Below are 23047 nucleotides of genomic sequence, written 5' to 3'. Positions count from 1 at the left end.
AATGGACCTAACAATGCTAGAAGACCTAAAGTAGTACACTTTTACAGAGAATTGCAGTGGGTAAGATACCTGCAAATGTAGACAGAAATGATGTGTTGGTAACTCATATACCATAGTGGATTGTAAATGGTGATGTTATTTTCTGAAGTGGTAAACAACTCTTGATAAAATTCTTATCAAAGTACAACCTTCCTTTGATTGACACAGCAATTTGTGCAAAAAATACTGTGTGTTTATATGTAAAGTGGAGTTACATCTAATCTAAAATAATTATGAGTAAGTTTCTAAGTGAAAGTCCAGTAGGACATTCGGATGTCAAACAGGAAGTCAGATAGCTGTCATCCATGGGCCCTCATCCGCTACCTAGGAATAATTTTCCCAGTCATTGTTACCAAAAATGCCCACATACATTTTCTAAACACTCGCCATTGACAAACTACTGGTGTAGGGCCTTATAAAGACCATTGTAAGGATTTTGGCTCTTATTCATAATGAATAAAAGGAAATAATTAGGAAGCTATTGGAGAGTTTTAAACAGAGGAGTGGGATTATACAACTTATATGTTAAAAGGATCATTCTGGCTCCTGTGCTGAGAATCAGCTATAGATGAGCAAGGGTGATGACAAAGAGATAATTTAAGAGGCTTTTACAAAAATCCAGATGAAAGATGATGTGACTTATGTTAGGGAGATGGCAGAGGAAGTGGTAAGGCAGGGTCAGATTCTGGATATATTTTGTAGGTAGAGCTGATATCATTTATTGATAGATTTGTGAAGTGTCACAAGAGAAAGATAAGTTAACTTTTTTTTTTCTTTGCTTGTTTTTTAAGAGACAGGATCTTCCTCTGTCACCCAGGCTGGAGTGCAATGGCACAGTCATAGCTCACTGCTGCCTCAAAGTCCTGAGCTCAAGTGATCTTCTTGCTTCAGCCTCCTGACTAGTTGGGACTACATACAGATGCCTGGCTGATTTTTAATTTTTTTGTAGAGGTTGGGGGAGGTCTCACTATGTTGTCCAAGCTGGTCTCAAACTCCTGGCCTCAAGCAATTCTCCCACCTCAGCTTCCCAAAGTGCTGGGATTACAGGTGTGAGCCACTGCACCTCAACTGTACCAATGTTTTTGATTTGAGCAATTGGAAGGGTGGAGTTCCCATAATTTGGGGAAGACTGTTGATAGAAGAGTAGATTTGTGAATGGGGGATGAAATCAAGCATTCAGTTTTGATGCTGTTGTAAATGGTAAATTTTTAAATATAATTTTCTGCTTATTGCTGTTATGAAAATATTAACCACTTTTGTATATTGAAATTAGATCTCACAACCTTACTAAATGCAGTTATTATAGTATTTTATTTGAATCTTCTTTGTTTTTTCTACTAACACAATAATATAGTCTATGAATATTATAGTTGTATATCTTCCATTTGAATTTTTATAATTTCTTTTTCTTGCCTCATTGCACTGGGCAGAGCTTGTGGTACAGCACTGGGTAGAATTGGTGATAGCAAGTATTCTTGCCTCATTTTCAATCTTATCACAGTTTCTCAAATTAAGCAAGTTCCCCTCTATTCTTAGTTAAGATGTAGATATAGATACATTTTTTTGAGACAAGAGTTTTGCTCTGTCACCCAGGCTAGAGTGCAGTGGCACTATCTTGGCTTACTGCAACCTCCATCTCCCAAGTTCAAGCAATTCTCATGCCTCAGCCTTCCCGAGTAGCTGGGATTACAGGCATGCACCACCACTCCCAGCTAATTTTGTATTTTTAGTAGAGATTGGGTTTTGCCTTGTTAGTCTCAAACTCCTGGCCTCAAGTGATCTGCCCACCTTGACCTCCCAAAGTGCTGGGATTACAGGTGTGAGGCACCATGCCTGGACAATTAAGATATATTTTTAAAACTATGAATGAAAACTGAACTTTAGCAAAAGTTTTCATGTACTTATTGAGATGATTATGATTTTTTTTTTTTAAAGACAGAGTCTCACTTTTTTTGAGACAGGCAGGCACCACCACGCCTGGCTAATTTTGGTATATTTTGTAGAGATAGGGTCTCACCATGTTGGCCAGGCTGGTCTTGAACTCCTGGCCTCATGTGATCTGCCTGCCTCAGCCTCTCAAAGAGCTGGGATTACAGGTGCATGCCACCATGCCTAGATGCCTAGCCGAGATGATTATGATTTTTATCTTAATTGTTAATTGGTTTATTCCACTGATTAGATTTTTTGAATAGTCAACCAACTTTACATTCCTGAAATAAACTCAGGTTAGTACTCATCATGATCAAGCTGAATTTATTGAGTATATTAAGGGATTCTGTTTGCTAATATTTTGTTCAGAAACTTCACATCTGTTTTTGAGACAGATTGGCCTGTAAAGTTTCCTTTCTTGTAATAATGCCCTTGTGAAATTTTATATTAACAGAATTGAGGCTGGATTATAGTTTTGGCAAGGCTCTGTCTTCCTCTGGTTTACTTCCATTCCTAAGCCATACTTTTCCAGTTGTTCCAGATGAAAGCCTGGGGTGTTCAGTGTAGCCCATTCCTCTGGTAGGTCCTGAAATCTAATCCTTCTCTGCTTAGCAAGATGAGAATGCCCAAAACTCATTTTGTTTAACATGTTCCTTTGTTTTCTTTACTTCTTTTGAATTGGTAGTTAGTTTTAGAGGCTTGGTTATATTTAATTCCCCAGAAGGCACGCAATAGCTGATTATCATTCTCTCGTGATGAAAATAGCAGCAGTTCTTTCATGATCTTTGCCTGGGTTTATTCATTAAGGGTTGCAAAATGACTATACTCCAATTCTGTCATCTTTTCTTTGTTTTAAAGAAGAATAATGATAAGTTAATATATGTAATAACAGTAAACTGTAAACCATGACTTAAATAGGAGAGTTGCAGGTAAGCTTTAACAGAGAGGTTGTGTGAGGTAGTTGAAAGAAGATAGATCTAGAAATCAAAAGAGCAGAGTTCTATTCCTGGATCTGTTAATTTACTAAGTTATATGACCTTGTATAACTCACTTTTTGGACACCTTATGTCACGTTTGAAAAGTAAAGTTTTGGGATCTCACATTTTTTTCAGTTCTAAACTTACATGATTAAACACATCTACTTAGGTCATACAGTCTATTCAGATGGAATTGTAGTCCAAATTTATAGTTAAAGAATAGCCCATTTTAATTTAACTATTCCTCTTTGGTTAAAGACTCAAAACAAGTTTTGCTACTGTATTGTGCACATCTGCATACTATGTTTGCTATATAGCATAGGCTATGTATGTATGTGTTAAGATGCTGTAAAGCTCCTTATAACTTGATGAATATTATGTCACTTTTGTTAATGTTGGGAACTGCTGACTATAGAGTCTCTCACATCAGAGGTCTGCATTTCTTGTGATGGATAAATCACGAAAGCAGGGGGAGGGAATCTATTTTTTAAATAATTTTTTCAAGAAAGGGAAAAATGACTTAATTCATCTAAGAATGAAATTCCACATACTAGTTTTTCTAAAGTACATTTTTGTGAATAAAAGTTTCTTACTCAGAAGGAGTTTGGAAAAGGCATACAAACAAAAGAAGTCCCAGTGTCAAATATTTTAGCCATTAAGCATAAATCAGCTGCAATTCTTCAGCGAGATAGTGTCTCAGAGAAGAAAAGGGATCTCTTTAATAATGTTTATTTCAGTGGGCATGTTTTTCTCATAGTCTAATAAGACACAAAGCTTATTTCTATTTCCACGTTTCTATAATAGTCCATAAATGAAATAATTTTGTTCCCTTCTACCAAGTCTTCCTTTTTTTTTTTTTTTTTTTTTTTTGTCTTTTTGGCTGGCATAAATAGCTATATGTGACCAATTGAACTGATTAAGCTAAGTGATAGAATGATGCCCATTGGAAATACTTTGAAACCTGTATCCATTCCTCAGATCCTACAGGTAACTCAGAGATCATAAAGCTCTACTTTCTCATTTTATTATTAATATAAAGTGAAAACATTGAGGGATTGAGTTGAAGGTAGTAGTAGAAATGAGCCTTAATATGGAAAATGAAAGAAAGCACAGGTATATAATACTACAGATAAGAAAGTGGGGAGACCCAACCACAGAACCCAAAGAAATTAAGATATGTGAATACTTGGAGTATATGCTAATACCTTTTTTTTTTTTTTTTTTTGAGACAGAGTTTTGCTCTTGTCGCCCAGGCTGGAGTGCAGTGGCGCAATTGCAGCTTACTGCAACCTCCGCCTCCCAGGTTCAAGCTATTCTCCTGCCTTAGCTTCCCGAGTAGCTGAGATTACAGGCGCCCACCACCACTCCTGGCTAATTTTTTTTGTGTTTTTAGTAGATACGGAGTTTTTCACCATGTTGGCCAGGTTGGTCTCGAACTCCTGACTTCAGGTGATCCACCTTGGCCTCCCAAAGTGCTGGGATTACAGTTGTGAGCCACCGCACCCAGCCTATGCTAATACATTTAAAATTTTAGATTAGCTGTAAATATTCTAGGAAACTATACATTACTAGTTAACTAAGGCAGGAAAAGAAAAGTCGAATAGGCCCCAAACCTTAAAAAAATAGAGCTGTTAAAAAAAAAGCCAAAAACTGTCTCTTTATCTAAAAGGAACTAATATAGATGGTTTCACAGGTCAGTTCTGTCAAACACTCAAAGAGTAATTCCTGTGCTATTTAACTATACCAGAGTATATAGGAAAATAATGGACAGTTTTCAGATACTTTTATAGCATTAACAAAATCCTGCTACAACAACTTAATAAAGATAGTGCAAAAAAAGAAAACAATAGAGCAGTTCTGCTGATGAATATACATGAAAAAGTATCGCAGATGAGCAGTCTGGGTAAAAGAAAAGAACAAATAGGCACAAAAATAGCAACAAATGGGATCTAAAAGTAAATACTAAAGCGGTGGCTCACACCTGTAATCCTAGCACTTTGGGAGGCTGAGGCAGGAGAATCGCCTGAACCTGGGAGGCAGAGGTTGCAGTGAGCCGAGATTGTGCCATTATACTCCAGCCTGGGAAACAAGAACGAAACTCCATCTCAAAAAAAAACACACACACACAAAAAAAACCCCCAAAATTAGCCTGGTACGGTGGCAGATGCCTGTGGTCCCAGCTACTTGGGAGGCTGAGGCAGGAGAATTGCCTGATCCCGGGAGGTGGAGGTTGCAGTGAGCTGAGATCGCGCCACTGCACTCCAGCCTGGGCAACAGAGCAAGACTCCATCTCAAAAAAAAAAAAAAAAGGATCAACAATCTAAAACCATACAACTCTTCAAAGGAAGCATAGGCTAGTCTTAACAACTTTGGATCTGGCAGTGGATTCTTAAATAAGACATTAAAAGCATGAGCCACAAAAGAAAAAATAGATACATTGGATTTCATCAAAATTAGGAACTACTGTGCATCAAAGAATATTATCAAGAAAGTGAAAAGAAGCTATAGAATGGGAGAAAATGTTTGGAAATTATATGTCTGATAAGGATCTAGTGTCCAGAATATATAAAGAACCTTTATATCTCAACAAAAAAAGACAACCTAATTTTTAAATGGGCAAAGGACTTGAATAGAAATTTCTCCAAAGAAGGCCAGGCACAGTGGCTCATGCCTGTAATCCCAGCACTTTTGGAGGCTGAGTCAGCAGGATCGCTTGAGCCCAGGAGTTCGAGATCAGCCTGGGCAACAAAGTGAGACCTTGTCTCAAATTTAAAAAATAAAAAAAAAGAAATTTACCTAAAGAAGATATACAGCTAGCCAACAAACACTTGAAAGGATACTCAACATCATTATCAGCGAAATGCAAATCAAAGCCACAATGATACCACTTCACACTCACTTGGATGGCTATAATTTGAAACAAAACAGAAAACAACAAGTGTTGACAAGGATGTAGAGAAATTGGAGCTCTCATACATTGCTGGTGGGAATGTAAAGTGGTTCAGCTTCTGTGAAAAGCAGATTGGTGGTACTTCAAAAAGCTAAGTATAGAATTACCATATGACCCAGCAATTCACTGCTAGTTACATACCCCCAAAGAATTGAAAACAGGTACTTCAAGAAAAATACATGTTTATAGCACCACTATTCACCACAGTCCAAATGTCCATTGATGGTAGTATGAATAAACAAAATTGTGGTACATACATACAATGGAATGTCACTCAGGTATGAAAAGCATTGAAATACATGTATGCTATGGTGTGGATGAACCTGGAAAACAGTATGCTAGGTAAAATAAGCCAGACATGAAAGGCCATATATTGTATGCTTCCCTGTATGTGAAATATCCAGGATAGGTAAATCCATAAAGACAGAATGCAGATTGGTAGTTGCCGGGGGCTGTGGGGAGGGGCAGTGGAGACAACTGCTTAATGTGTACAAGTTTTCCTTTTGGTGCAAGAAAATGTTTTGGAACTAGATAAAGGTGGTGGTTCTACAGTGTTGTGAGTATACTAACTACCACTGAATTGTTTATTGTTTATTTTTCTTAAGGTAGTCTCACTCTGTTGCCCAGGCTGGAGTGCAGTGGTGCAATCTTGGCTCACTGCAACCTTCACCTCCTGGGTTCAAGCGAGTCTCATGCCTCAGCTTCCCGAGTGGCTGGGATTACAGGCATGTGCCACCACACCCAGCTAACTTTTGTATTTTTGGCAGAGACAGGGTTTCACCATGTTGCTCAGGCTGGTCTCGAACTCCTGACCTCAAGTGATGCTTCTGCCTCAGCCTCCCGAAATGCTGGGATTACAGGCTTGAGCCACCATGCCCGTCCTGAATTGTTTACTTTAAAATGATTAATTTTATGTGGTGTGAATTACATCTCAAATTTAAAAGCCTTAAAAAGTATTTATTATTCAGTCCTTATAAATCTTAGCATAATAGGAATAGCATAATACATTCTTTAAATGATTGAAAAACTGTCCCAGAGTCATGCATAGTGGTGAAACATATGCAGTTAATTTGGGAGGAAGACGAGGATGCTCTCAGACACCCCTGTTCAACACTGGGTTAGAAGTAGTGGTCTGTTGGACAAAAAAATAAATATTGTAAATGTTGGAAAGCAAGAATAAAGTTTTTTCATATTTGTCTCTACAGATGATATCTATCTGAAAAACCCAAGAGAATCAACCAAAAAATGGTTTTAAATGATAGGAAATTTTAGTATGTTGGTTACTTGTAAGATATCCTGAAATCAGTAGAAAAACCAGTTGGTCTGGTTGGTTCTGGGAGACTGTGGATTAACTTAACATAGAAATACTCTGAATACAGGCCGGGCATGGTGGCTCACATCTGTAATCCCAGCACTTTGGGAGGCCGAGGCAGGTGGATGACCTGAAGTCAGGAGTTCGAGACCAGCCTGACCAACATGGAGAAACTCCATCTCTACTAAAAACACAAAATTAGCTGGACATCGTGGCACATGCCTGTAATCCCAGCTACTCGGGAGTCTGAGGCAGGAGAATCGCTTGAACCCGGGAGGCGGAGGTTGTGGTGAGCTGAGATCGTGCCATTGCACTCCAGCTATGAAGTGCTGAATAAATCCTTTTTATTTCCTTTTTAAAAACATCATTTCAACTTTTATTTTAGAATCGGGGGGTTGAATACATTTTTAAACAAATAAACAATATTTTTCTCTGGATAGCTGAGTTTTCAGTGAAGACACATCTCTCCTGTTAATAGAAATTAAAAGGCAATTGAAAGCAAGGCAGGAATGATGGCAGCTGATGGAGCAGCCTAGGAGAGAAAGAATTTATGAGGCTGGGCGTGGTGGCTCACCCTGTAATCCCAGCACTTTGGGAGACCCAGGCGGGTGGATCATCTGATCATCTGAGGTCAGGAGTTCGAGACCAGCCTGGCCAACGTGGTGAAACTCTATCTCTACTAAAAATACAAAAATTAGCTGGGTGTGGTGGCGTACGCCTGTAATCCCAGCTTCTCGGGAGGCTGAGGCACAGGAATTGATTGAACTCAGGAGGTGGAGGTTGCAGTGAGCTGAGATCATGCCACTGAACTCCAGCCTGGGCAACAGAGTGAGACTGTCTCAAAAAAAAGAAAAAAAAAAAAAGAAAAAAGAATTTATTAGCTAAAGTCTTTGGTGTCACCATCCATTTTGAAGGCACTAGACTTACACAAAGCAGATAATTAGAACTGAGAACCCAGCATAGAACCAGAACCTCCAGTGGGCTTTACAATCCATGAAATAGAGAACTAGAAGAAAAAGCAGAAAGAGAAGCTTGCCTGGACTCAAATGGAAAAAAAGGAGCCTCCTAGAAAAAATTGAAATCCTAGGTTTGGACTTCATAAATCATAACCCTACATGGTATAAGAATCCCCATATTAATATAAAATAGGTCTTAGGATAGTAATACGGCTGGGGTACTGTATTAGTTCGTTCTCATGCTGCTATGAAGAAATACCCAAGACTGGGTAATTTATAAAGAAAAGAGGTTTAATTGACTCACAGTTCCTCATGGCTGGGGAGGCCTCAGGAAACTTGCAATCATGGCGGAAGGCACCTCTTCACAAGGTGGCAGGAGAGAGAATGAGAGCCAGCAAGGGAAATGCTAGACGCTTATAAAATCATAAGATCTCATGAGACTAGCTGATTATCCCAAGAACAGCATGAGGGAAACAGCCCCCATGATCCAATTACTTCCACCTTGTCCTGCCCTTGATGCATGGGGATTATTGCAATTCAAGGTGAGATTTGGGTGGGAACACAGAGCTAAACCATATCAGGTATCTTTTAGAAGAAATTTTTTTTTTTTTTTTGAGATGGAGTCTCGCTCTGTTGCCCAGGCTGGAGTGCAGTGGCACGATCTCAGCTCACTGCAAGCACCACCTCCCTGGTTCATGCCATTCTCCTGCCTCAGCCTCCCGAGTAGCTGGGACTACAGGTGCCCACCACCACCGTGCTCGGCTAATTTTTTGTATTTTTAGGAGAGATGGGGTTTCACCGTGTTAGCCAGGATGGTCTTGATCTCCTGACATCGTGATCCTCCCACCTCGGCCTCCCAGAGTGCTGGGACTACAGGCCTGAGCCACGGCACCCAGTCTAGAAGCAAATTTCATAATCCAGAATGCATGAAATTCCTCCCAAAAAGTTTAGCATCAGTAAAGATGACCTTATAACTTTTTAAATGTTATAAATCTTATGTAGGAATGATTAGCAGATATAATAAAGGATTATACAATAAGAGACAACAAGAGAATTAGCACTTTAAGACCTTGAGATAATAGACCATAGAAGAGACTATGAAATATATGCGTGGAAAATCATTAGGACTTCAGGCTCTCCAGCCTTTGGACTCTGGGACTTGTACCAGCAGCACCCCCAGGTTCTCAGGCCTTCAGCCTCAGAGAGCTGTATTGTCAGCTTCCTTGGTTCTAAGGCTTTTGGACTTGAACTGAACCACACTATTGGTATCCCTGGGTTTCCAGCTTGCAGACAGCCTGTCATAGGACTTCTTATCCTCCATAATTGCATGGCCAATTCCTGTAGTAAATATTCATTCATTCATCTATCCATCTGACCATCCATCCATCCATCCTATTGGTTCTGTCTCTCTGGAAAACCCTGACTAACAGTAGACAAGACTGAACACCTGGGATACTATACTAAATCTGTACTTAAAAAGCGAAGACATATATAGTATTTGCTATGTGTGGGGCATGGTTCTAAGTACTTTGTAGGTATTAAGTCATTTAATCCTCAAACTGCCAGTGGTTACTGCTGTATTCTCATTTTAGAAGATGAGGAAATTGAGACACAGACAAGTAATACACAGACAAGTCATGTAATTTGCCCAAGACCATGAAGCCAGAAAGCTGCAAATCAAGGATTCGATCCCTAACCATTTTTTGCTTCTACTTAATTGGCAAATAATTGAGGGCAACAAAATTTCTGATCAGGGAAATGTGACTATGAAAAAAATATATATATGGAACTGATTGAAAGTCAAGTGAAGAGGAAGAACTGGAAAATACTTTAAGGCCAGGCATGGTGGCTGAAGCCTGTAATCTCAGCACTTTGGGAGGCCAAAGCAGGCAGAACGCTAGAGCTCAGGAGTTTGAGACCAGCCTGGGCAACACAGCAAAACCCCATCTCTACAAAAAAATACAAAAATTAACTGGGTGTTGTGGTGTGTGCCTGTAGTCCCAGCTCTTTGGGGGCTGAGGTGGGAGGATTGCTTGAGCCTAAGGCTGCAGTTAGCTATGTTTGGACCACTGCACTCCAGCCTGGGTGACAAAGCAAGATCCTGTCTCAAAAGAAAAGAAAATACTTTGAAGTGTTTGCCCCTGCTGTTGAGACCTGAGGTATTAGTAAAAGAAATAAGCAGGTAAATACAAACATCAGAGGTATAGGAGGTGCAGTTTTCAACAAGCTAAGCTCTGAAGGCCACCAAAGAAATCAGATAACAGTTAAAATTTTATTGAGCACTTACTGATTACCAGACACTGCGCTGGGTGCTTTAAATATATAAACTCTTTTTAATTCTTGAAACAACACTACTGAGTCACAAGATAAGTATCCTTCCCAAGGTCAAGTAACAAGTGCAGTGAGCTGAGAGTCAAAACTTGGTACTGGAGTTCAAGAGAGGAATAAGGATCAGTGTTTAATTTGTGTATTAAGGGTGAAAGCTATGGGAAGTTCAAAGAGAGTAGTCAGAAACTCCTAAAATCCTACTTTTGCTCAAAGTCTAAAATATACTGAGTGTTTACTGTTAGGTACATACTAAACACTTTGCGTATACACTCAGCCCTCCGCATCCATAGAGTCAACCAACTGCAAATTAATGTTTAAGGGCAGGAGAAGATGGGTGTCCCAGCTGTGAGAGAGAAAAAGGGAGAGAGAAGAGGACTGAGAAGGGAGAAGCTCAAGCTGAAATTTCAGATGAATTCATTCATGCAATAAATATGTATTTAGCACTACTATATATGACACACACTAGTGGTTACCATACCTGAATGAATACAACACGTACAAGTTTCCTTACCGTTGTGGCGCTTACAATCTAAATCAAAAAACCTCTGAGAACTTGAGCTAGGCAAAGATTGCTTAGCTATAATACCAAAAACAGTATATTAAAAAAAATTAACCTCATCGAGATGAAAACTTCTGCTTTGCTAAAGACACTGTTAAGAGAATGAAAAATTGGCCGGACATGGTGGCTCATGCCTGTAATCCCAGCACTTTGGGAGGCCGAGGTGGGCGGATCACCTGAGGTTGGGAGTTCCAGACCAGCCTGACCAACATGGAGAAACCCCATCTCTATTAAAAATACAAAATTAGCCGGGTGTGGTGGCACATGACTGTAATCCCAGCTACTCGGGAAGATGAGGCAGAAGAATTGCTTGAACCTGGGAGGCGGAGGTTGTAGTGAGCTGAGATCACGCCATTGCACACCCCAGCCTGGGCGACAGAACGAGACTCCGTCTCAGAACAAAAATGAATGAAAAGTAAAGCCAGAGACTAGGAAAAAACATTTGCAAAACGTGTCTACAAAAGGCTTGAACCCAGAGTGTATTATTAACTCTCTAAACCCAACAGGAAAGAAACATAATTTTTTTAGAATAGACAAATTTAAACAGATACTTCATCAAATAAGATGTGGATACAAATAAAAAGAAAAAAAAGATGTGGATAAGTAGATGCCAAGAGCTATCAGTCATTAGGGATATTATGCAAATTAAAATGGCAAGAGATACCACTATGTACCTATTAGAATGGCTTAAAAAAGGGACGATACCAATTGCTGAGCAACTGGAACTCATACATTGCAGGTGGGAAGGTAAAATGGTGATGACATTTTGGGAAAGAGTATCTTATAAAGTCAGACATTCAATTACCATATGACCAAATTTCTTATATGAAAACCTATAAAGGAATAGTATGGCTTTATTTATTATCACCAAAACTGGAAATAACCAAGATATACTTCAACTGGTGATTGGATAAACATAGTGATATATGCATATGATGAAATACTACTCTGTGGTAAAAGAGAACATACTGTATGATTCCATTTATATGACTTTTTTTTTTTTTTTTTTGAGATGGAGTCTTGCTCTGTCTCCCAGGCTGGAGTGCACTGATGCCACCTTGGCTCACCGCAACCTCTGCCTCTCGGGTTCAGGCAATTCTTGTGCCTCAGCCTCCTGAGTAGCTGGGACTACAGGAGCCTGCCACCACACCCAGCCAATTTTTGTATTTTTAGTAGAGATGGGGTTTCACCATATTGGCCAGGCTGGTCTCAAACTCCTGACCTCAAGTGATCCACTTGCCTCCACCTCCCAAAGTGGTGGGATTACAGGCGTGAGCCACCACGCCCAGCCAATATGATAATTCTTTAAAAGGCAAAATTATAGGAATAGAAAACAGATCAGTAGTTGCAGAGGCTGGGGACTGGGTGTGGTGGGGGAGGGCAGGCGGAGGAGTTGATTACAAATGGGCATCATGAGGGAATTTTTGAGAGTGATCAGACTTGATTGTGGTGGTAGTTACACAGCTGTATACATTTGTCAAATCTCATAGACCTCTAAACCAAAAAGAGTGAATTTTACTGTATGTTTTTTAAAAATGAATAAATCTATGTCCTACAGGACCATGTATATGAGCTAGAGTCATCTCTAAGAACCAGTCTTACTCAGAAATTGCAGATACTAGATTTTTAACTATTTTTTTTTAGTTTTGCTCAATAATGATGTACTTTTACAGCACCATATTCCAAAATGTCATTAAGCCTCCTAGTCCGCCTCATATTAATAATTCTCTTCAAGTCCAGGCGCAGTGGCTCATACCTGTAATCCCAGCACTTTGGGAGGCCGAGGCAGGCAGATCACGAGGTCAAGAGATCGAGACCAGCCTGGCCAATATGGTGAAATCCCATCTCTACTAAAAATACAAAAATTAGCTGGGTGTGGTGGCACACGCCTGTAGTCCCAGCTACTCAGGAGGCTGAGGCAGGAGAATCGCTTGAACCCGGGAGGCAGAGATTGCAGTGAACTGAGATTGCACCACTGTACTCCAGTCTGGCGACAGAGTGAGGCTGTGTCTCAAAAAAATAATAATAATTCTCTTCCAAGTGGAAATTCTGTAACTTGAGAGGAAATGAGAAAGTATGAATAATGATGAATTTATTTTAGATGTTTTCACTGAGTCTTCAGAGAGGCTCACTTGTAATTGACAGTTTCAGCCCTGCCAGAGGAAGAATTTGCCAGGGAAAGGACTCTTACTTTTAAAAATTGTAGGAAAAAATGTGGAAAGAACCTGTTTTTTTTTTAATTTCCTTATAATAGGAATGAAAAATCAGGAAAAGTTTTCTTGAATTGTGGTAAAGTCAAGTGTGAGAACTTTGGACTTTGAAGTCATGAATGTAAACCATATTCTTCCCTGACTAGCTGTGTGTATGACTTTGGGAAAGTTATTCAGCACTCCTGAACCTCATTTCCTTTCCTCAGTTTTAAAATCAAGTGATCAAACATACCTTTCTGAGTAGTTATTAGGTTAGACAAAATATATAAAGCATCCAGCACAGTTTCTGGCACACAGTAGGTAATCAGTAAATGTTAATTCCTTTTTAATGAACATTTCCTATGCCAGTCAGTCCAGTTAGGTCTCAGGCTACAAGTTCTTACTCACTTTCTGTGGGATGTGGTTCCAATATCAGTTCAGTTTTCTTTTTCTTTTTTTTGAGACAAAGTTTCTCTCTTGTTGCCCAAGCTGGAGTACAATGGGGTGATCTCGGCTTACTGCAATCTCTGCCTGCCAGGTTCAAGCAATTATCCTGCCTCAGCCTCCCGAGGAGCTGGAATTACAGGCGCCTGCCACCATGCCTGGCTAATTTTTGTATTTTTAGTAGAGACGGGGTTTCGCCATGTTGGCCAAGCTGGTCTCAAACTCCTGACCTCAAGTGATCCATCCACCTCGGCCTCCCAAAGTGCTGGGATTACAGGCGTGACCCACCCCGACCGGCCATCAGTTTAGTTTTCAAAGCCTCTGCAATGCTATTCTGATCTGCGGTGCTATTCTGATCTATTCTGTGTGTATGTCACCTAGGGGTCAGTTTGGGAACCAGGAGGTGGTCTGTACATTAGTTCAGCTATCAAAGTCCTGAGTATGCTAATTAGAATCAGATTCTTACCTGTGCAGCTGCAGGGTGAGCCTAGGAATTCACAAACAAATTCATGGTCTTTCTCAAGCTCCTCCCTTCCTGTGCCTTCTTTGGTACTTTCTGGTTCCCTGGAGCTCCCCTTTATTGACCTCTAGCCAGAAACCTAGGGCTCTGGTTGCCCTGCACTAGCATGAAGTCCCACAATTTCACTTTTATCTAGGATCAAATGGCAGGAGATCAGAGAGAAAGGAAAAAAGCAAAAGGGGGATTGGCCCCATCTTCCTGGAATCACCATTCTACTAAACAGAGAGGTAGTTCCCCCTGCCTTAGAGGTGTGGCTCTTGCAGGTTTCTTTTGTTGCTACCTCTGCTGCTATCACACCATCACAGGATTTCCTGGTGGCTGAGATGTAAGAGAACCAATAAAAGAGAGGGGAACTCCTGTACTCTCTCTGAGCTTTAGGAGTTCCATTTCCTGGTCCTCAAACCAGAGCTAGAGAGATTTTCCCAGACGTCTTTCTGTATCACAGCACTCACTTTTGGATTTCTGGCTAAAAATTCAGGCTTGTCAACCTAAAAGGAAGAAGCTGAGGCAAAATTAATGTAAGTAGAAGGTTTATTTGGGCCAAGGTTGAGTATTGCAACCCAGAAGCATAGATTGAAGTTGCCCTGGATGTATACTTCAATTAGCAGTTACAGGTGGATTTTTGTTTTTTATTTTAAAAAGTTTTCTTCATTTCATTTTGGTTTTTAGAGACAGGGTCTCTCTCTATCACCCAGGCTGGTGTGCTGTGGTGTGATCATAGCTCACTGCGGCCTTGGACTCCTGGGCTTAAGCAATCCTTCTGCCTCAGCCTCCTGAATAGTTAGTACTACAGGTGTGTGCTAATTTTTTTATTTTTGTAGAGACAGGGTCTCACTATGTTGTCCAGGCTGGTCTTGAACTCCAGGCCTCAGATGATCTTCTTACCTTGGCTTCCCAAAGTGCTGGGATTACAGGCTTGAGCCACCATACCCAGCAAGCAAGTGGAGTTTTAAAAGCAAAAGAAGGGGACAGGGAGTGGGCTGATAAAAAGTTGTGTGTCAGGAATTCTCATTGGTTTACAGAAATAACATTGACTAGTGATTGGCTATACATTGTTAAGCAATAGGTAGGGTGTGGGTTATAGTGTCTGGTGTGACATTATTAGGTTTATTTCTAGCTACTTGTGGCAGTAGCAAGCATTTTCAGGAGAGGGATACATGGGTCAAAGTGGGTAGTAGAGCGTGATTGCAGTCTCATTTTAATGTCTCTATTGGCCTGATAATTAAAAGGACTTGCATTCCTCAGATAAAAGTTATTTTCTCAGTCTGGAGGTACCAAAGAGAGAAAGGGGAGGTAAATTCCTTGCCGTTTCCATAGTACTTTGAATTCTGGTATTCTACTCTGATTCATCTTCTGTTTACTTTTCAGAAAGCTTGAGTACCTATTCTGTGAATTCTGTTCAGGTTTTAAGGTTTCAGTCAGTGGGAAGGACAGGGTGTAGTGTGTCCACTCCGTATTACCTGCAACCAGACCTTGAATCATATTACTACCTTGAAAAAAAAAACTTTGTTAGTTCTCCATTGTCTCTAGGGTTAAGTGCTATTTTAGCACTTCAATTCCCCAGGTGCATGTATTTCATATTCAAGCCAAACAAGAATATTTGTTGATGCTGGGGAGAAGAGAACTTTCCCTCTACCCTTTGAACATTCATTATTTGAGTATGTGAGATAAACTGACAGTAGATAAATTAGCAGGAAAAAAAAAGGCAAAATTTATTATGTGTTTGTACATAAGAGTCTCACAAAATATCAAACTTGAAGGCCAGATGATTGACATTTTTATGGCATCCTGAGCTACAGAAAGGAATAGGGACTTGAGGGGAGGTGGTGACAACCTATGGGACTATGAGGGGAGGAAATGCACGGTGAGCAAAGCTTGCCTTGTTATGCAGATAAAAAGTCTCTCCTATAATACAAGTTGTCTGGAGCAGCCCTCAGAAGAATAGGTGATAGCCTGTGACAGAGTCTGGGGTGTTGACCGTTAGTCTCTTCTTCTGTGATACAGTTAATCTACCCTAGTTGATAAGATTCCCAGGGAGGGCATAAATAACAATTGAGCTCCTTTTTGAAGGATCTATCTTTGGGCAGATAAGAGAACTTCAGAGAAAGCCCCTCCTGCTCTTCAGGGGAGAAGGGGGAGTTAGAGTCAGGAGGTCAAGAGAAGGTCAGACCTTGGTTCTTTTTTAGTTCAAAGCATTCAGCACCATACTTTGGGGTAACGTGTTCTGAGTCCCAGCACTGATACATAGTTATCCTATTCCACACCTATAACTTTATGTAATTCTCTCAGCCTGAAATAGTCTTTCAACCTTTCAATTTTTGCCTCTTCAAATTTTATGTATCTTTTCAAGCTCAGATGTAATACCTTCATAAAATTTGTTTTGGTGATCTGCCATGCTCTTATATGCGCCCCATAAAAGGAGTGTGTGATTTCTTCAGTCTTTGAAAAACTGTCATTTTTGTTTGTGCTTTTTAAAAGATATGTATATATACTTTGTCTTAGGATTACTTTTGTGTGTAGAGACAGAGTAACTGTGTCTAGCACAGGCTATTATGCTTCAGATCCAGTAGATTCAGGTAATGTTTAGTGCCTACTGTGTACTTCTTCACTTACCTATAACACCTTTTTGAAATAATTATTCTAAATCTTATTCCTATGAGGACACTGAGAATATGTAAAGTTACATTATCTGAACTCTTTTTCACTGGCTGTGTATTTCTTGAGTGTAGGAATTTCAATACAGGTTGTGTGTCTCTTATCCAACATGCTTGACACCCAGAAGTGTTTCAGATTTCAAATTTTTTCAGATTTGGAATGTTCAACCTGTATTCAATTTTCACCTAATGCTTACTGTATAGTTGCTACTTGGTAAACATAGCAATAGCCCTAACTTTTCCTTCTTTCTGCAGTACCTTGGCCATGTAGAAGTTGATGAATCAAGAGGAATGCACATCTGTGAAGATGCTGTAAAAAGATTGAAAGCTGTATGTATTTGATGGTTGCCAGTGTTGATCTATATGCTATCAATATTTTCTTAAAAGATTTTGCTCAGTACATTTTAGTGACCCAGTAAAAACTGTGTTTCTGTTAAAAAGATGTGGGCTTGCTAATAAGGAGCATCTCAGCCAAGCGCGGTGGCCTACTCCTGTAATCCTAGCACTTTGGGAGGCTGAGGCAGGAGGATTACATGAGGCCAGGAGTTTGAGACCAGCCTGGGCAACATTTCAAGACCCTGTCTCTATTAATTCCAAAAATGTTTTCTTAAATAATAAAATAATAATTAAAAAATTTAAAAGCATCTCATGTTGCCCATCCAGAGGTATAAATTATTAGATGAGCCGTTTAAATTTAGGCCAGATATTATCCTAAAGGTACTTTTGATTTATAACCCATATGAAACAAATGTTGTGAAATCTGATAGAAGAATAGTATTCTAAGACTAGGATAAAACTGTTACAGTTAACATCTTACCCTAACTGTGATAACTGGGCTATAAATTAGGGGTTTTAAATATACTGTAAAAAATAGCTTCCTGGGGAAAACTAGAGGATAGAGATCTGTGTTGATGCCTGGTGAGGTTTCCTTTTTGGAGGCTTCTTACTATTACCTTGACTCCTACTCCCCAATTTTCTTCTCTATACACCTCTAACATAAACAGTCTATTTCTACTGCCTTTTACATAAACTTTAGCACACTTGAAGTAGAGAGCCCTTTCCCAGGATAACGTTTCCTCTGCCTGTTATGCGATAGAACACATCCCAGGCACATGCCTGTGTATTCAGTGAAAGGAAAGAACGAGTTCGGAATTCATAAAGATTCAAAGTGTTAATTTCAGATTTTCCATAGGTTTGAGGAATGTTCCATAGATCTGATAGCCCTTTTCACAACCCTCCTTCTCTCTAATATGTGGCCCTTCCCCACTTTGCTGTGAAAGCTTTAAGCATTACTTCTGCATGCTCTGGTCCCAACAGCATTAAATACATGTTGCTTTGGGTTTGCTGGTATGGTGGGCTGCCACAAGTTTGACTACTAATGTGTGCTTTTTTCCCTCAATTTGCTTAGTAATCAGAACTTTTGTGCTTCTCGGCATAGTCTATATTACTTCTTATCTATAATTCCTGAATATAAAATATATAAAATTTAGAGAAAAAGCAACCAAGTCAGAGAGGTAGATTTAATTTTGGGATAAATACCTGAATCTGTCATAGAAGGGAAAGGAGAAAAGTAATTGGCTATAATATACAAAGAACTAAAAAATTTTAAAAAAAGATACAGACATACCTACACATATATACATACATAGATACCTATACATACTCTTTATCTCAGATTTTGATCATTAAAATTCTTAAATGATTCAAGCCTTTGCTAGTCTTATCTGTGCTCTCCAATCTGTCATTTACGTTAAGGGGACCTTGTGTTATGGTACATGAAATTATAGTTTGTAGACCTTCCATGCCAACCTAAATATATTCCCCAGTTAAACATAGTCTCAGATAATTTAATTTTCCATTTTGTCAAAACCAAATTTAAAAGAGAAGTAAAATTTTAATTTTCTTTAACAAAATAATTCCGGGTTCATCTAGAATAATAATAAACAAAATATCAGTTACTCGGGAGGCTGAGGTAGGAGGATTGCTTGAGTCTAGGAGTTTGAGACCAACCTGGGCAACACAGTGAGCCCTTGTCTCAACTAAATAAATACACAAACAAGATGATTTTAGCTAAGAACATTTTTTTAAAGTAATGCAGTTATTTTCCCATTAAATAATATTTTATACTAATGACTGAAAACAAATCAGTGAACAGACTAGATAGCCCTGAAACAAACTATAAATAATTATTAAAATCTTATAATTTACACAACTTATGGTGAAATGGCCACTGTGGAATGAGCCTTTAGAAAGTCTTTTGATTCAGAGTATGACTTCATGTGCACTCTGTAAGTAAGGAAAAGCTAGAGGTGGTTTAAGTTTGCCCAGAACATATTGAGAAACGGTATTTTGTTGTTTAATGAGCAGTTAATCCTCTTACCTGTCTAGCTTTGTTTTTTTTTTTGAAATACTTTTAATTAGAAATATCTCGTTATTATATAAGCAATATGTTTATTGTATAAAATACAAATGAACCAAAAAAGTACACAAAATGAAATTTCCTACAACCCCAGAGATAGCCACTATTTAACTGTCTAGTTTTAAAACTGTTTCAGTAGATTTTTTTGTTTTATTTTACCTTTTTATTTTTTTATTTTTTTTTTTGCACCAAAGGCGTATCCTAGCTTTATTAAAGGGCCCGCGCCGCAGAGTCAATATAAAAACACAAAAAGTCCCATCAGTTTAATAACAATAAAAAACCCCAAAAGTGGAAAACTGAGGGGGCAGGGGAAGAGATCCCTGGGCCAGGGGCACGAGGAGCCCTGCTCATGGCACCAGGCCTGGCCGCAGGGTTCCCCGGTATTGCTGTTGCTACGAGGTTGGGGGGCAGCGATTGTCCTGTGGGAGCCACCGTTCTCCTGGGTCGGGGACCCTCACTTCTTCTGGGGTGTGCTCAGCTTCTGCATGCCCCGGATCTTGTCCAGCAGGCCAGAAATGAAGGCCTCTGTGGGTTTGTAACAGTCAACCAGCAGCTCCTTGACCCTGGCAGCCCGGGCATCGTCACTCTCCATGTCCAGGAGCTCATCCACGTCAATCTCCAGTTCTGGGATCTCCTCTTCCTGGCAGTCGTAGAGGCGCGTGAGCTGCTCCAGGATCCACTCCTCTAGGTTGAGGCGCTTCCGTAGCTCCTTGCGGTCATACTTGACGGTGACCTTCCCTTGGCGCCTCACTGGGCCCTCATCGTCCGCCCCGCCCGGGCCCTCTCCTGCGGCCCCGGGGGGGCTCTGAAAGTAGACGCGTGGTCCTGGGCCGCCACTGCCCGGCCCGGGGGCCGGGGCCGCCAACGCCGCGCCCCCCGCGGTGCCGCTGTCCGCCATGGCGGCCGCCGGGGCCACGTGCGCGCGTCGGGCCCCTCCCTGCGCCACCGCCTCCGGGACGCCCGCCGGCTGGCTCGGGTTAGCTCGCCGGCTCCGCTCCGCGCGGCTCCGCGGCGAGGGCGGCGGCGGGGGCGCCCGGGGGCAGCTGCAGCATGCGGAGCCCCCGGGCCTGGCCTGGCCGCGCCCCGCCCCCTCCCCGCCGATCCGCCCGCCCTTTGTCCCCCGCGGCCGCCGCCCGAGCTCTACCTTTTTATTTTTAAACCAAGAAGATAATAGGCGTGATTGCTTGAGGCATAGGACTATTTAGATAATAAAATTTAATGTTTTTATATTCATCAGAATTAGGAACTAAATAGCCATTTTAAAAATTATACCTATGCATGGAATAGTGGCTGGCACATAGTAGTAACTCAAAAAATACTTCTAGAATGGATATACAGAATACAATCTGATCTACAATATGTGGTCAAATTGAGTCTTACAATAACCATAATCAAATATTATGTCTAATGTTTTAAGTTTACCAAAACTGTTTTGTTTATTTCTAAAGATCTTTATTTTCCTATGGTTTTTAATGACGAAAAGAAAGTTTTAAGCCGAAGACAGTAGCTTGCACCTATAATCTCAGCTACTTAGAAGTCTGAGATGGGAGGATCGCTTAAAGCCAGGAGTTCAAGACCAGCCTGGGTAACATAGTGAGACTCTGTCTCTACAAAAATAAATAATAAAAAAGAAAGTTTTAGATATGTTGGTGATTGTTTTCTAAACATACTTAAACTTTTAAACTTTGAGGGGAAATTGACCATTTCTAGACTTCTTATCAAGAAGTTATTTAAAATTTTTCAGACAAAAACTAGATTTGGAGCAAATGTTATATGTAGTTTTGCACTGGCATGTATTATTAAAACATGAAATTGAAGTTTTGGGTCCCTGGAGTAAATTTCCTGTTTCTTATGCTCAATGAAACATCCCCATTCTTTCCGCCCCCCCCCCCCGCCCCCCCCCCGCCCCCGCCGAGACAGAGTCTTGCTCTGTCACCCAGGTTGGAGTGCAGTGGTGTGATCTTGGCTCACTGCAACCTCTGCCTCCCAGGTTCAAGCAATTCTCCTGCCTCAGCCTCCCGAGTAGCTGGGATTACAGGTGCCCGCCACCACACCTGGCTAGTTTTTTTTGTATTTTTAGTAGAGACAGAGTTTCACCGTGTTGGCCAGGGTGGTCTCGAATTCATGACCTCGTGATCCACCCACCGCAGTCTCCCAAAGTGCTGGGATTACAGGCATGAGCTGCCGCACCTGGCCTCCCCTTTCTTTTAAATACTCTTTCTAGAGCTATACTGAGAATCTTGCAGAAAGTTGGAAGTCTTTAGGATACTGTTCTTCTCATATCATAGTGTGCCACATGTATTCCTGATTTTTGTCTTGTTTTCATATTTTTACTATGCAGAAATTTCTCGTTGCCTTTTGATTTCTCTGAGCAAACATTCATCTAAAAATCATCCACTGGGGATCTACAACCTACTTTGCCAGATACTTATATTGTGCCAAATGCTATGTTTCTGGAGACTTTTTGTTTGTTTTTTTTTATGGATTATAAAGCTTCCTTTTAGAGTTTCAAATAAGTGGGAGCAAATATAAGGATGCATAAGCCTGCAGAGGATTAAAGAAGAAATAGGATATCTTTGAAATTAGTTTGAATGCCAGAGTTTAAAATTTTAAAGAATAGCTCAGATGTACCAGTTAAGTAACAAAACAAGCATTTTAAACCTACCATGTGAATGATCTTTGGAAGGCAGCTATGCTCATCACTATACCACCAACACATCTAGTGAATAATCTTTGAACTAAAAATTTAATATTTCTGGTGCTTTTTATTTATTCATTTTTTTTGGAGTGGAGTTTTGCTCTGTCACCCAGGCTGGAGTGCAGTGGCACGATCTTGGGTCACTGCAACCTCCGCCTCCCGGGTTCACGCGATTCTCCTGCCTCAGCCTCCAGAGTAGCTGGGATTACAGGCGCCCACCACCACACTCAGCTAATTGTATGAGACAGGGTTTCACCATGTTGGCCAGGCTGATCTCCAACTCCTGACCTTAGGTGATCCACCAGCCTGGGCCTCCCAAAGTGCTGGGATTACAGGCATGAGCCACTGCGCCCAGCCTTCTAGTGCTTTTTAAATTTGTGAACAATTGAGGAAAGAGATAATTTGCAAGTGTTTTTCACCAAAATACTCTCTTACAATTTAGAATTACATTAACTTCAATTGGAAGTCATCTGCATACTTGATATGCTCAAATGAAAAAAATATTATAACTAAACAAGATAGTGTTTTAAAAATATGCTCCTCAGAGCATAAATATGTTAATTTTTTAACTTTCTGGGCATAAAGTTATTGACAGCTATTTTCAACTCATTTACTTTATCATATAACCTCACTGATTAGCTACTTTGGGACTTAGCTTCTATAGGATAAATGACAGAAATCACTATTGCCCATTGTTATTGCCTTTATGGCATATCAGCTACAGGGTGAGGAATATTGTCATATATCAGCCAATTCCATAAAAAAGTGTATAAGGCCTTTGGTTATCTTGCTTAACTCTAGTCCAAGATGCCCTTCGTTTAAGGTCATTTCTTCCCATTGTTTCTTAAATGTCTCTCCCTCTGTCTTAGTTTTAGACTAGTTTCATTATACTACCAGTTTCTAATATGTTGGTTTTTTATTCACTATTTGATATATTTGTTTTAATATATGTTCTTGTTTTAGCAGGTAAAAGAATCATAACAAATGTTTTTTAAAAGAACATTATTATTCTTTAATAACTGTCTTTTTATGCATTTTGCATGCCAACTTTTTTCATTAACATCTTGGGTATT

At 40.1% G+C, this 23047-nt stretch overlaps 2 protein-coding genes across 41 annotated transcripts in view; one reads left to right on the top strand and one right to left on the bottom strand.

Moving 5' to 3' along the window:
- Positions 1-23047, top strand: part of NUMB (NUMB endocytic adaptor protein) — a 195912-nt gene that overhangs the window by 128089 nt on the left and 44776 nt on the right. For all 40 annotated transcript variants that reach the window (XM_016926362.4, XM_016926361.4, XM_054666103.2 and 37 more), the window contains one exon: positions 17113-17187. In XM_016926362.4, the coding sequence (XP_016781851.1) occupies positions 17113-17187 (75 nt within the window). The remainder of the gene's footprint in view (positions 1-17112; positions 17188-23047) is intronic.
- Positions 19525-20398, bottom strand: LOC107966238 (protein phosphatase 1 regulatory subunit 14B). The gene has a single exon (XM_024348784.3). It carries the CDS (start codon positions 20172-20174, stop codon positions 19731-19733), a length of 444 nt encoding a protein of 147 aa, XP_024204552.1. The 5' UTR covers positions 20175-20398; the 3' UTR covers positions 19525-19730.

This window comes from Pan troglodytes, chromosome 15, assembly GCF_028858775.2.
Source record: "Pan troglodytes isolate AG18354 chromosome 15, NHGRI_mPanTro3-v2.0_pri, whole genome shotgun sequence".
Taxonomy (NCBI): Eukaryota; Metazoa; Chordata; class Mammalia; order Primates; family Hominidae; genus Pan; species Pan troglodytes.
This window is presented reverse-complemented; position numbering and strand designations above follow the sequence as displayed.

What these genes read in the sequence shown, in the direction of transcription:
- LOC107966238 (XM_024348784.3), bottom strand. Translation starts at nt 20,174, where the DNA reads ATGGCGGACAGCGGCACCGCGGGGGGCGCGGCGTTGGCGGCCCCGGCC.